The sequence below is a fragment of the Pipistrellus kuhlii genome, unplaced genomic scaffold (genome assembly GCF_014108245.1).
Source record: "Pipistrellus kuhlii isolate mPipKuh1 unplaced genomic scaffold, mPipKuh1.p scaffold_m20_p_16, whole genome shotgun sequence".
Classification (NCBI taxonomy): domain Eukaryota; kingdom Metazoa; phylum Chordata; class Mammalia; order Chiroptera; family Vespertilionidae; genus Pipistrellus; species Pipistrellus kuhlii.
In genome coordinates this window covers 7,458,797-7,472,777 of record NW_023425471.1, presented here as the reverse complement: position 1 = coordinate 7,472,777, position 13,981 = coordinate 7,458,797, and the positions used below count along the sequence as shown (strand labels likewise).

General features: G+C 35.0%; 1 protein-coding gene across 6 annotated transcripts in view; it reads right to left on the bottom strand.

Moving 5' to 3' along the window:
- The window catches only part of CNKSR2 (connector enhancer of kinase suppressor of Ras 2), a 236,281-nt gene that overhangs the window by 139,340 nt on the left and 82,960 nt on the right, over positions 1-13,981 (bottom strand). For all 6 annotated transcript variants that reach the window (XM_036439617.2, XM_036439621.2, XM_036439619.2 and 3 more), the window contains exon 5: positions 8,156-8,197. In XM_036439617.2, the coding sequence (XP_036295510.1) occupies positions 8,156-8,197 (42 nt within the window). The remainder of the gene's footprint in view (positions 1-8,155; positions 8,198-13,981) is intronic.

The following is a 13,981-nucleotide window of genomic DNA, read 5'->3' as shown; positions in this document are numbered from 1 at the left end:
AAGATATCCATAATGGTATGATTAAGACTTGGAAATCTAAACTCATGAAGAAAGTGGAGCATTAGTGAATGAATCTTGGAATATACTATCCTAAATTATGCTGGCCCTCATATGCTTCACAGACACTCAATGTACTTAAAGAAGCCTGGTGTCCATCATTTGAAGGTTTTTTGTTTGTTTTTGACCTACTGTAGGAGGTGCTTTTCTTTTGTAGCAATCAAGATGTTATCTCCTATCCATCTCCAACACGTTACATTTGTTCTGTAACTACTGTATTACCCACTGTAAGGAAGACAGTTTCTTCTTCCTGTCATTACATTCTGTACTTGGACAATAGTTTCAGTCTGTACAGGGCTCAGCTTCTTCACAAGACAGGAATAGCCTGGCTAAATTTCCCTTCTTGTTTGCACTCCTGCTTTTTGCATCTGCTTTTCAAGGCTGTACTTTTATTGTGGCTATCAGTCTCTAAAAGACAAACAGCTGGCACAGTAGAGAATCTGGGCTTAAAGACAGATGTGGGCAATCACCACATTGCTATTTAAAAAAAATATTTCTTTATTGATTAAGGTATTACTCACATTGCTAATTATTTGCTGTGTGACCATGAGAAGGTTATTTTATATCCTTGAAGCTCAGTTTCCTCATATAAAAAAATGAGTTATTAAAAATTACTTTTATGGTTTACATGACAAATCAGGATAGTGTACATTTAAAAAAGAGCCCTGCTATCAAAAGAAGACACTAGATAAATGCTTTTTATCTCCCCTATTGCTTTCTCTACCCTCTAGGGTAGGGGTGTCGAACTCAATCAGAGAAGGGGCCAAAATCTAAAATCCAGCCTAAATCGCGGGCCAAATGGTTTACTGAACAGTCATAAACTGTCATTGTGATGGAAACGCAGCGGAGTGCAGTGATGACAGCGCGGTGCGGGCCACATTGCAAGGCCTGGCGGGATGGATTTGGCCCGCGGGCCTTGTGTTTGACACATGTGCTCTAGCGGCTCAATCCTTACTCCTGGGATGAATGATATCATTATTCTTAATCCCATGACCTTGTTGACCAGCTTACAATGACCAGTAATCACACTGCATGGTCATTGATGGAGAGTTCACAGCTCTCTTCTCTCTCTCTCAGGCTCAAGTCTCATACTTGCATATACAAATTACCTTGAAGAGCTGCTAACCACAGTGCCAACAGGAACATCTCCTTTTCCCACCCAAACAAGGAAGCCTACAGGGAAGTCACACCAGGTACTGCACTTAGCACTATGCTGCGCTGCTGCCCTCTTGGAATTCTTGTTTTTGAACAAGGGGCTTGACATTTTCATTTTGCATGGGGTCTTGTCTATGATGTAGCCCATCCTGGAATCCCAGTCTTGGAGTGGTGTGTGCTTTTAACTCTTGAAAATATAAGCAGCAGCCATGGGAAAAAGGACAGAATGGCAGCACTTTACATTTAAAAATTGGCTGCAGTTCAAATTGCTGCTCTTTGACAGGAAGATAAACACTTTTGGTCATATTTAAATCTTTTAACTACTCATTTCCTCCCACATGTGGCTACATCTTCATCCTTATTTTCTCTTAATCTCAAGGGGGATATAACATTGTTAATTCCAAAGCGTTTTCATATAAGATACTTGGACTGCATAATAACCTGAAGGTTACTAATGTGTATGCTATCAAGGACCCTTTGTGGTTTCTACAAATGGAAGCATATTTTAAAAGAGTTCAATGTAGCAATAAATAGGAAGGTAATGGATGTATATAAATGGCTTAACATGTGTGCATTACAACATTCAGGGCCTCATATAACACTGGTGATAAGCAGTAGTAGCCCTTCTATTCACACATTGGAAACACTTAGAAGTGATGTAAAAAAAAATAGGCCTTAATACTAGACTGTAAACATTTCTACAAAAAAATAAAATACCATTTAAATCTATTATATTAAGTTGCAAAACATTGTTTCAGATTCTTCTTCTTGAGTAATTTTGTTTGCCAAATACCTGCTATATGCTACATCTGCTGGGAATACAAAAGACTTGTAAAACATTGACTTTACCAGCAAAGCTACCAGGATTTAATAGATTAAAGATCTTGGAAACTAATAACAGAAAGACTTAGAAAAGAAACCCCACTAGAACCCGCTGTCTGTTTAGAGATAATGCACTAGAACCTTTTTATATTGCAGTATTTGGCACTTGACTAAATAAGCCAATTAGAAGGGGTATAAAATGGTCTGGCTTTATATGCTAATTCTATACTCATTACTGCAGCATACATCAAGACACTGCAGGAAACCACATTAAGACTGCAATGGCAAAGTTCCAGGGAAGTTATTTACCATGTTCTTATAAAAATTAAATGTGTGCATTCAATAAAATCATGTGATTCTATGTTGTTATCATTTTAAAACAAAGTGTTACCTACTGTTAACCTAATAGTATATTTTAGAAAAAGATAATTATTATATATACAACAAGAAAAATGCATTCTTTTTATTATTGCAAATTAACATCAATACTCTAGAACACCTATCTGGCACAATGCTAAATACTTCATAGTCATTATCTCTTTCGTTTTTATAACAACTTCCTGAAGTAGGTATTTTTGAAAGAAAGGCTAAAAAAAAAAATCTATCAAGGTTATTGCCTTGGTGAAAGAAATACTTGAATTCTTAATCATTATGCTTATTTCAATCCTTAAATCTCAACTTATTTTTTATTCATTTTGTATTGTTGAAAATTCATGTCTGTATTAAACGGATATTATGTAATGTTTAAACTACATAGTTTAATGAAATATAAGATGAGCCTTCTAATTTAGAATGCAGTTTAGATGAGGAGGAGTAAAACTGATACTGTGAAAGATAGTCTGGGGAAACTTAAAACAATTTTAGCAGCAAAAGAACCATGCTCCTCTAGGAAAAAGATGACCAGTAACCACTCATATGAGGGAGATTCTTCTGCCATTTTTGCAATATTTATACCAAAAAATTTTACATTCTATTTATCTTAGTTCTAAAAATAGAATAAATAATATGAAACTAAAATTAAATCCTAGTAAATAATATGCCTTTAATAAAACTAAGGGAAACACAAAATTGCAACGGTGTCATAACTGACCCTCTGGATTCCGTTATAATCTACCAAGATGGCAAAAAAAAATTAGTGATTGAATAACAGTAACAGACACGGTTGTCTAGGAATTAAGAACCTTTTAAAACAGAAGTATGTCACAGGTTGGATTTAATGGTATTATGATTTTCTCTCTCCAGTTTTTATATTAATTTCAAATATGAATCAATATAATGGATAGAGCACATTCTCAGAATGAGATGGAAAGTTTTCATATTCTGTCCTATATATAGGCACTATATTTTATATCTATTTGCATATATGTGTATGATTGCTCCGCCCAAATCTGAAAGTTCTAAAGGGAAAAAAGATCTGAGCATAGCATGTTTAGTATAAAATAAATACTGACTTGAAAGAGTTGTAAAAACAACATTTAGTCTTTGTGGTGATTAAAAAACCAGCAATCCTATATTAATATATCAACCAGTAGCAACACATAGCATTCTTTCATTATCTCTGAACCTCATTCTTTCATTATCGCTGAATTTATCAGATACTACTATTTAATTTAATTTTTAAAAAATTTTATTGCATTTACTAGGGTGACATTGGTTAATAAAGCTTAGAAGTTTCAGGTGTACAATTCTATAATACATACTTATTTATCTTCCCTATATCCTTTTATACCTCCCCACCCCCTCTAGTAATCACCATATTGTTGTCTGTGTCTATGAGTGGTTGTTTTTTAATCCTTTCACCTTTTCCATCCAGCTGTCCAACCACCCTCCCCTCTAAAAGCTGTCAGTCTATTTTCTGTATCTATGAGTTTATTTCTATTTTGTTTGTTAATTTTGTTCATTCAATAGCAACCCTATATTAATATATTAACCATAACAACAGATAGCATTATTTAATCATCTCCGAACATCATTAGTTTATTATTGCTGAATTTATAAGATACTACTTTTTACTATTTAGATGACTATGTGAAGCTTCAGCTATTTTATTTTTTAAATAAATAATATAATTCAGTATTATAAGTCATACAAGTCTGTGCCAATTTAGGATGACAATACACTGTATTTGGTGAAAAACATTACATATTATAATATTGTAATATGTAATATTGTCAAATAATAAAAACTCTAGGTGATATAAGCCTCATTAGGAACTATAATATTCTTATAATAGTATCTTAGTACTTACCAGATGTTTGTGAAACTAGTAATGGTACACTTCTGATGATGTTTCACTAACAGGACACAGGGAATGAACAATTGTAGATAACAAAAGAGTGAAATTCACAAACAGAATTTAAACTGGTAGCCTGGCCATGTGGTTCAGTTGTTGAGCATTGACCCATTAACCAGGAGGTCACGGTTTGATTCCTGGTCAATTCACATGCCTGGGTTGTGGGCTTGGTCCCCAGTAGGGGTTGTGCAGGAGGCAGCCGATCAATGATTCTCTCTCATCATTGATGTTTCTATCTCTCCCTCTCCCTTCCTCTCTAAAATCAATAAAAATATATTTTTAAAAAGAATTTAAACTGGTATTCCAAAGTACTATTCTATATACATGTGCCCCAACACAAGAAGACTTTCTTGCTCATATAAGAGAATTGATGGAAAAACAATTTTTTAAACTTAAAAGATCGTGTGAATTTTGTTCCAACATTGCCTGGAAAACTCTGCAATCCCTTTAGGTTCAAACTCTGATGGTGAGGGAAAACACAACAAAACAATTACCAAAATGAAAAGAAACCACCACCACCACTCCCACTGCAGTTATCTCTGCCCTTGCCACAGCTGCCGCCACTGCCACCACTGCCACTGCCACCACTGCCGCCATCGCCACCACCACCACCACCATCACTTCATTAAGCCATTCATTCACTTAACAATTACTAAGTATCTGCTATATGATTCCAATGCCAACTACTATGTTCAAGGATTTCACAACCTGGGAGAGTATTTCTGGTAGCATATTTGGCTTTGTCATCAATGACATTAAGCATGCAGACCTTGTGTACCTGGTAATGGAAAAGAAGCAATACCACTTTAAAATAATAATCAGCTAGGAATGATGAGGTCAGTACCGATCAGTGAGACCATTAGTCAGCCCCAAATGTGTACCTACATTGATGAGCACGAAGTGGACCCTTGACAGTTGCAACTTACTTGCAAGTACTGCCTTGAGACATCTTGGTCGGGTCTGAATTAAAAGTGGGACAGCAGATATCACCATTCTGATTTCTCATAGGGAAAGAGCTGGAAACCAGAGCTGGATCTGGGAAAATCTCCATTCTATTTGCTTGCTTTCTCAGGGTCAGGAAACAGAGCCAGGCAGGTTTGCAGTGGATCCCAGCCAGATGAGAGAGCACTCATTAGAGGGCACAATGCCTTTCAGGCTCAAGATTAACAAGGGTCTGGGCATCTTAGTAGCTCAACTAAAATGTAGGTGATTAGGAAGAGTATTTCATTTAACTTCCGATTCAAACAGCAGGAGTAAAGCAGTTCATTATAATTGGGTGAGCTTCTGGAAAATCCAGGCGCTATATATACAGTTTATGGGCAAGTAGGGAATGAAAAGCAGAGATCTGGGAGCAACGTTTTCACTTACAGCTGAGAAATTCAAAGTTACCATCTGTGCTTTTATGGAGAAAAAGCTAACCACACTGTGTCAGTTATGAATTTATTGGCTCTCAGCTCCAAATTCACCCTTCAGTGCTTGCTCTGTGATAATGGGCAGGACTCTGTTTACAGTGAGCACAATGTTAAGTGTTTTGTCAGTAGAGGGCGGTGGAGGGACATCACAGTGGGGAAGGAGGCCTCTCCATGTCTCCTCGTGCTGCATTTTGCTTTTTCTTGCTCCTGATGCACAGTCCATCAGTGATGCATGTGTGTGGGAAATCTAGTGGTCCCCGGATCATGTTGTCCCTCAGTGACCTCACAGCCTTATCCTGGGCTTAGTGACCACCATCTTGCGGCCCTCTCGGCCTCTTACCCACAGTTGCACCCCACTTGCTCTATGAGTCCTCCCAGCAGCATCACTTGCCTGTACCCCAGAAGACTGGTTCCTGCTTGCCTGGCCACTGAGGATCGGCTCTTGCTTAGGCAAGCCAGTGAAGCTGCAACACTGCTGCTCCAATGAGTTCTGACATCAGCTCTGGGAATAGTGCCTTTCCTTAGGTACAGTCCTCGGGCCTGCTTTAGAGTCTTTACATCTGTAGGAGTACTCTTCTTTCATAGTTTGATAATTAGTTAGCATAAACTTCCCTTGTTTGTTTCTGTGTGATTTCTGTCTCCAGACGAATTAAATTAACTTGTCGAAGAAATCTTTATATTTATAATGACTGTACGTGTAGTTTAAAAAAAAAATTGGGTGTCTTTGATAATATAAAGAGTGGTCTCTTGAAGAAACCGGTTTGGCTCAGTGGATAGAGTGTTGGCCTTCGGACAGAAGGGTCCTGGGTTCAATTCCAATCAAGGGCATGTACCTTGGTTGAGGGCACATCCCCAGTAGGGGGCGTGTAGGAGGCAGCTGATTGATGATGACTCTTTCTCATTGATTTTTCTAACTCTATCTCTCTCCCTTCCTCTCTGTAAAAATCAATAAAATATGTTAAAAAAAAAAGTGGTCTCAGTTGATGACAATCCTTCAATTTATGTGGACACACTGCTTTCTACTGATTCTGTGAGTTAGTCATCAAAGAATTATGGTATTTACCTTTAGAAACCACAGAAGCTGCAATCCTTCAACGTAATCAGAGAGGCTAATTTACTTCGTAAAGAGCTAGTTAAGCACCAGAATGGGGTCAGGACACCAAATCTTTTTAACTCTCAAATTTGGTGCACTTTCTACTACATTACTCTGCCTCTGACTCCCCAACAAAAACAAATAGTCTTTGAGAACAAGGACTGTACATTCAGAGTCAGTGTGAACATCAAAGCATTTAACAATGCGTAATGTGTCTAGCAAATGTAATTCTAGCAAGAACACCAACATAAAGAACTCATATATTTTTTAAATGAAAAAAAGAGATTAAATAGAATGGCTATGGAATAAAACAAATAGTTAACATGCTTCATTCCTACCTTTCCCCACAGTCTTTGAATCTTGAGAAACACCCCAGAGAAGCCATTTCAGACCTTGTTTTTTTGGCAGACTTACTCTGTGCCATGGCCCTGCTGCTGCCATTAGTGTGCCTGCAACACTTGTCTACTTCAATAAACTCGTGGGTGACAACACCTCATCTGGTTGTATTTTAGTCCTTTGCTACCATAATTTTACTATTCTGGAATTTAAGCTTTTCTTTACTTATATGGTAAATTTATTCAAATACATTTTTTCAAAAGGGTACTTAATGACCCTTCAGTTCTCAGGCTGACACTCCAACCATTGATCACACTGGTCAAGGCCTAAGTGAATATATTGCACACATTTCTAAACGTCTTCAGTGTTATATATAATTTCACTCGTTTCTAATAGAGGTGAAAAAGTTACAAGGGCATATGAGCATCAACCAAGACATGGATGTACAAAGAAAAGCAGCCAAATGTGCATTAACAAGAAATAATATGACTTTCTGCAAAGTATGATGTACTCACAATCATATCTACTAATAAAATATCTGCAAAGTCACTGATTTATTTAACAAATATTGCCAAATTAAATTTGTGTGGTGAGTATAGAATCAGAGCAAAGGCAGTTTGATGACGGTATGAGTTATTTCATACAAATGATGATAGTGGTGAATTATCCCTGTTATACAATCAAACAATTTTCTTAGATCTCTCGTCAAAAATCAACCATGAAAAATTCTGGTTTAAGTTCTCTTTTCTCTAGATTCTTTATTTTACTATACTCCAACCCTGCTGCATCCTAAATATTGTACATATTTTCTATTAAGATACAATACAGTAATTATAAATAATATAACCTGTTATGTTTTGATTCTTTTGAACTTTTTCTATGAAATATACAGGGTTCACCTTTTTATAGATTGTAGATTTTTATTAATTACTGTTAAACAAAGAAATATTTTCTAATGAAGATGATAATAAATCCAAGTATACTTACCACATGAAGGATTTTATTTTCTGTTTCATATACAGTACAATCCTAAAAATAGAAACATACACATTAACTTGGAGAAAAATCAAGCATTCATCTTAAAATACTTATGAATTACACTACAATTTGAAAAAAATATTAACAATTCAAGCAAAAGGAGCAATAATGGAAAAAATCTGGAATACTATTATATACAATATATCACAACATATCAATAGTTGTTAGCTCTGGTAGTCAGTTACAGGGATTTTCTCAATTTTGCTTGTGTATTTTCTTTAGTTTAGTTTAGTTTATTTTTTATTTATTGATTGATTGATGAGAAAGAGAAACATCAATTTCTTGTTCCACTTATTTATAATTTAACTAATGTTAAACATTAAATAATTTACATTAAATAGATGCAAAACAATAATTGGAATGTTATTGTAACCATTTTCCATTTAAACTTTTACATGTGATAAATGTATTTTTTGAAATACTTCTAACATTTCAAATACTTACTATAGACTGGAACATTAAGAAAAACACTGTCATTTATTTCAATATCAAAATCTCAAAAATACATTTATATTTGCAACTATTGTAAGGTATTTGGTATACTTTACATTATGTATTAGAATTGATACATGCTACTAATAAATGCCAAGTTTATAGTTCTTGCCTAAATTTGATTCCCTGAAATTATTTTAAAAATTATTTTTAAAAAATCACCATTGTCTTTTTATCTGCAATTGATACACTTACAATAAAGTGGTAACATAGCAAAGTGATCTCTGCTTAGAAACTTCTCATATCTATGGCTCTGTTTTTTCCAAGGAATTCATGAAATAGGCACCATATTAGTAGAAAGTTAGGGTGTTATGAGAATTAAATGAAAAAATGAGATAAATGACTTAGCACGGTATTTGACATACAATAAATGATAAATATATTTTAACTATTAATTACATCTTTATTTCAAAATATAAAGTCAATTATTTAACTAATTTTGAAAAAATATCCATCTTCTATAGTACTGCATATTTCAAGAAATAATTGTCCTTTTTATTTTCCCTCCTGAACTTAATTTTAACAAAAAGGAATCTGGTTCAGCATAGTTTTTCATGATGCCATTTCACCATAATACCTTGTCAGAACAAGTACATATTCTTATCAGGGGCAGAACTTTTAAAGTTACATTTAGATCTGATTCATTCCCCAAACTAATAGAAATGTTTACGGACTGGGCCTTGCCATTCTGAAGAGTTCTTGTGGCAAAAAAGAAGTTTGTTACAAAAGTAAAGCTTGCCAGAGGAAGCTACCAGTATATAGATAGGTACCAGTACCTGTCTATATACTGACATAATGTCAACTCTTAATAATTATGAATTATGTACAGAGGAGCCAAGTTGTAGATAAAACATTTATATTTTCAAAGTACATTTGTTCTCTCATCTGCATTTGAAGGGGCCAATTTTACAAAATTGACTTCAAACACAATTACACTGGGAAGAGATGATTTGAAAAAAGCTGGGCAGTCATCCAGTTTCCCTATACTGTCTCTATAGCTAGCTTCAGCTGAAATGGATGCAAGTTTCATTCTTTACCTGCCTTCCTAGAATCAGACAATATGATTAAATATTCAAACCTCATAGTGATTCTCAAGGAGAAAAGTAAATATTATCTAAATGTATATCCTGCTAATGACATAATAATCACATAGAATATTTCAAGTCTCTTCAAAATATAATATTTTACTTGCACATCCCTAATGTAATACAACAAAAGGAACTGTGTAACAAAATCTTACACTATTTTTAGCAATCATATTATTTGTTGGTAGTACTGTTGTTATTCTATTATTTTGTTAAAACTGCTGTGTTTTACAGGATGAAGCAATTGAACAATGTGATACTATCATTCTTGGTGTCATTGATAAGTAGTTTTAGCAGGGAGAAAACAGGTACATATATAAAAAGTAAAACCCCTAGAGTCTCTTGATGTGTTATGTATGCATATATGTATAAGTTTTTCTTAGTTTTGCCCACTGAAAAAGCATAGAAATGATGGCTAACATAGTAATAAATAAACTCTCCACAGCTAGTGATCTTCAATGCCACTTCCAAGGCCTTCTTGGAAAATGGTTGATTCTTCTCTGGGATAGGAAATGTACAAGATGAGTTTGGATTATATTGTGACACAAGATAGACAGTCATTAAAGACTATATGTGGATTGTGTCAGTAGGACTGAGAAGTCACTATGAAGAGGTTCTCTGCTGGAAACTGATTATTGTCAACAACCTCCATTGCTCTAGAATAGGGGTGTCGAACTCAATCAGAGAAGGGGCCAAAATCTAAAATCCAGCCTAAATCGCGGGCCGAATGGTTTACTGAACAGTCATAAACTGTCATTGTGATGGAAACGCAGCGGAGTGCAGTGATGACAGCGCGGTGCGGGCCACATTGCAAGGCCTGGTGGGACGGATTTGGCCCGCGGGCCTTGTGTTTGACACATGTGCTCTAGAAGGTCAGAGCTAGTTTGCTCACTGTATTAGTTCATTGCTCTGAAAGGTCAGAGCCAGTGCACTCACTGTTTAGTTGAAGCATTATTAGTTGACTGCTCTAAAAGGTCAGAGCTAGTTCGCTCACTGTTTAGTTGAAACACTGTTAGCTGAAGCAGTGTCCACCTGTTGCCTTATGTAAATTTTTGTTATTGGAGTTTCCTGCCCAAGGGCTATGGGTGTATCCCATAGTCTCAATAAAAGGGATACTAGGCCAGAGCCCAGCGTAGTCCTCCCACTAGAGCTGGGCTCCCACTTGGCCCCCAATATCGCCAAATTAATACATTTTCTAGTCTCTTTTCATTTGTGTGCGGCCTTCTCCAGAACCCAAACCCTGAACTGCAACCCTGAACTACGTGGTTCATGAAAGGGATTCCCATAGTTCTCACTGGCCAAAGATGGAGCAATTTGAGCATCTAAAAGGATAAAGCTGCAATGGATGAAACAGTAAATATGATTAAATATTAAATATACTAATATGTCTGATGCTAAATTTTAGATATATTAAATATATACAAGTATCTTTTATAATTTAATGACATTGAATAATTGAATGAGTTGGATGATGTATAATAGATGTACTTTTCTTTTTTTAAATATGTTTTTATTGATTTTAGAGCGGAAGGGAAAGTGAGAGAGATAGAAACATCAATGACAGGAGGGAATAATTCATTTACATGACTGTACGTGTAGTTGCCCCTTGCACACCCCCTACTGGGGATCAAGCCCACAACCCAGGCATGTGCCCTGACTGGGAAATGAACTGTGACCTCCTGGTTCATGGATCAATGTTCAACCACTGGGCAATAGATGTACTTTTCTTCTTAGTTCAACAAATATTAATCAATTGGGCTAAGGATATAAAAATAAATGAAATGTGACTCCTGACTTAGGGAATTGAAGTTTAAGGAGATAGGCATTCACAAAATAAGTTTAAATATGTAGAATTCCAAAGTCTTCATGCAGTTTTATGTTTTAATACCTTTATAAGTATAAATGTCACACAAGTTTACAAATCAATGTGTGAAAAGTAAATCTAAATTTTAAAAAGATTAATATATTTCTTATTAAAACAACATGACCACTGTGTTGTGCTGTAAGTTGCTCAAGTTAAATGCCAAACTTTACAAAAACTTGAATCAGATCTTGGTCCTCAGTGACTAAAAGGACTACATTTATAATCCTAACCATATAATTATTCAAAGAATGAAGCACTGATGCATGCTTGGCAAAGTCTAAGGGAGACCTATCAGGTGACTGAGATAGCTGAGTTTTTCCATAGGTCTAAAACACTGTCACATACCCAGTGGCAATAAATTAAATAAAAAGAAAAAAAACAGAAACAAAAACTCATATACTGATGTTAAAATTAAAAACTTATTTGAGATAAACAAAACTAAATAATAAAAAATTGAAATAATTTGATTTTCAAATCCTGTTTGTAGTATATTTATATGTGGGAAGTTATTAAAACAAATCTGCATAAGACTTTTGGGAAACCCACAATTACTATAATAAAGGCAGGTTCATAGGGCTAGGGTTACAGATGAAGATACAACTTACTGTCTTTAAAAAAAATCTAGATAGTTGGTTTTTAATTTGGTCTTGAAAAAAATAGGTCTTGAGGGGAAAAAAAGAGGCATTATTACAAAAGCAATGGAATTGCACTCAAACACAGCTATTGCAGTAATTTTCAGATTTTAGTTCTGTATATATGTAAGAATCACTTGGGGAGTGGGTGAAAATGCAAATCTCAGGTTTATCCCCAGAAATACAGATTTAGTAGATTCACAGTGAAGGCCCCCAAGATAATTTTGATAAAGATAATTTGAAAAATAATATTTTATAGGACATGTTATAGAAGAATGCCAAATCAAATCAAACATGATCGAACATATAGAATAAATAAAACTGTAAATGGATTTAACAATAGTATGTATCTGAGGGTTCACCCTAAACAGTTCTTAGCTCCTTATTCAGAGTTATGTGTTTTAATTACACAGTCCCCAAATTTGTTGATTGGTGATTTTACTTCTACCCTGTTTCCCGAAAATAAGACAGTGTCTTATATTAATTTTTGCTCCCAAAGATGCGCTAGGTCTTATTTTCAGGGGATGTCTTATTTTTCCATGAAGAAGAATACGGTACACATTTATTGTTAAATGAAAATAAAGGAAATTTATTACCTGTATACGGTAGGGTAGTATGGTAGTTGTCAACACAAACCAGACAAACTGTGAATCCTACAGTATCAAGAATTTACTCATTTATTCAATGACAATCATGTCATCATCTTCTGGAATATCATCATAACAATCCAATTCCTGAATTTCCTGGTGAATTTCTTGTGACTCCATTTCTTTCAGAATCAGTGGACCAAATCTCTCATGTTTAGCCTAGGGGGGCCTTATTTTCAGGGGGATGCCTTATATTTCACTCAAAAGGAAACCTGTGAGTAGTTCTTATTTTCGGAGGATGTTTTATTTTCAGGGAAACACGGTAGTAAACTTTCTTCCTTTAGTAGCTTACTACTTTAAATTAAGTGCTTCTACTTGACTGCATCTCTACTTTTATTCAGCAGCATTGCCCTCTTCGTTTATGAAAGCCACAGGCTTTCACAAAGGGCAGGGAATAGCATAATAAGAACAAAACAACAAAGTGGAACAATAAAAAGTGCATATTAACCTGCTGCTATGTATTATGAAGAAGAATAGGAAATGACTATGTTCTATTTAGGGAAGGTATACTTTTATGGAGTTCATTTTATAATGCTAAATATTTAAATAGCCCTAGGTACTTTGGGGATTCATCTTATTATGAAGTTATTTTATTTCCATCAAAATGCAATTTTAAAATATTTGCTTTTCAAATGTGGGTTTTATTAATATTTACGGTCAAATCCTCCCCCAAAAGATCATACCCCAAGTCTTAAAAAGAAAAGGGCACCGAATATGAAGAAATCTACATTTTATGAACCTATTCATGCTATGGAAAGGTACACCTCTGATGTTCTAGTTATTTTTAGGTTAGGATTAAATTTAGATTTTAAAATTGGATTTAGAGCTAAGCCACTATATACTCCCTAGAGTTCTCTTCAGTAGCTCATGCTGTCCTTTACAATACATGCAGAATAACACTTGCATTTTTTCTTTACCCTTCCATATAATGCTTCTACAAATCATGTGATGCACATTTAAATGCACCAAATTCCTAACAAAACAATATCCATAAAAATCAGGAATGTGTCTTCAATTTTTATTACTTTCTTAGAAAATAAGCATGCACCTACACT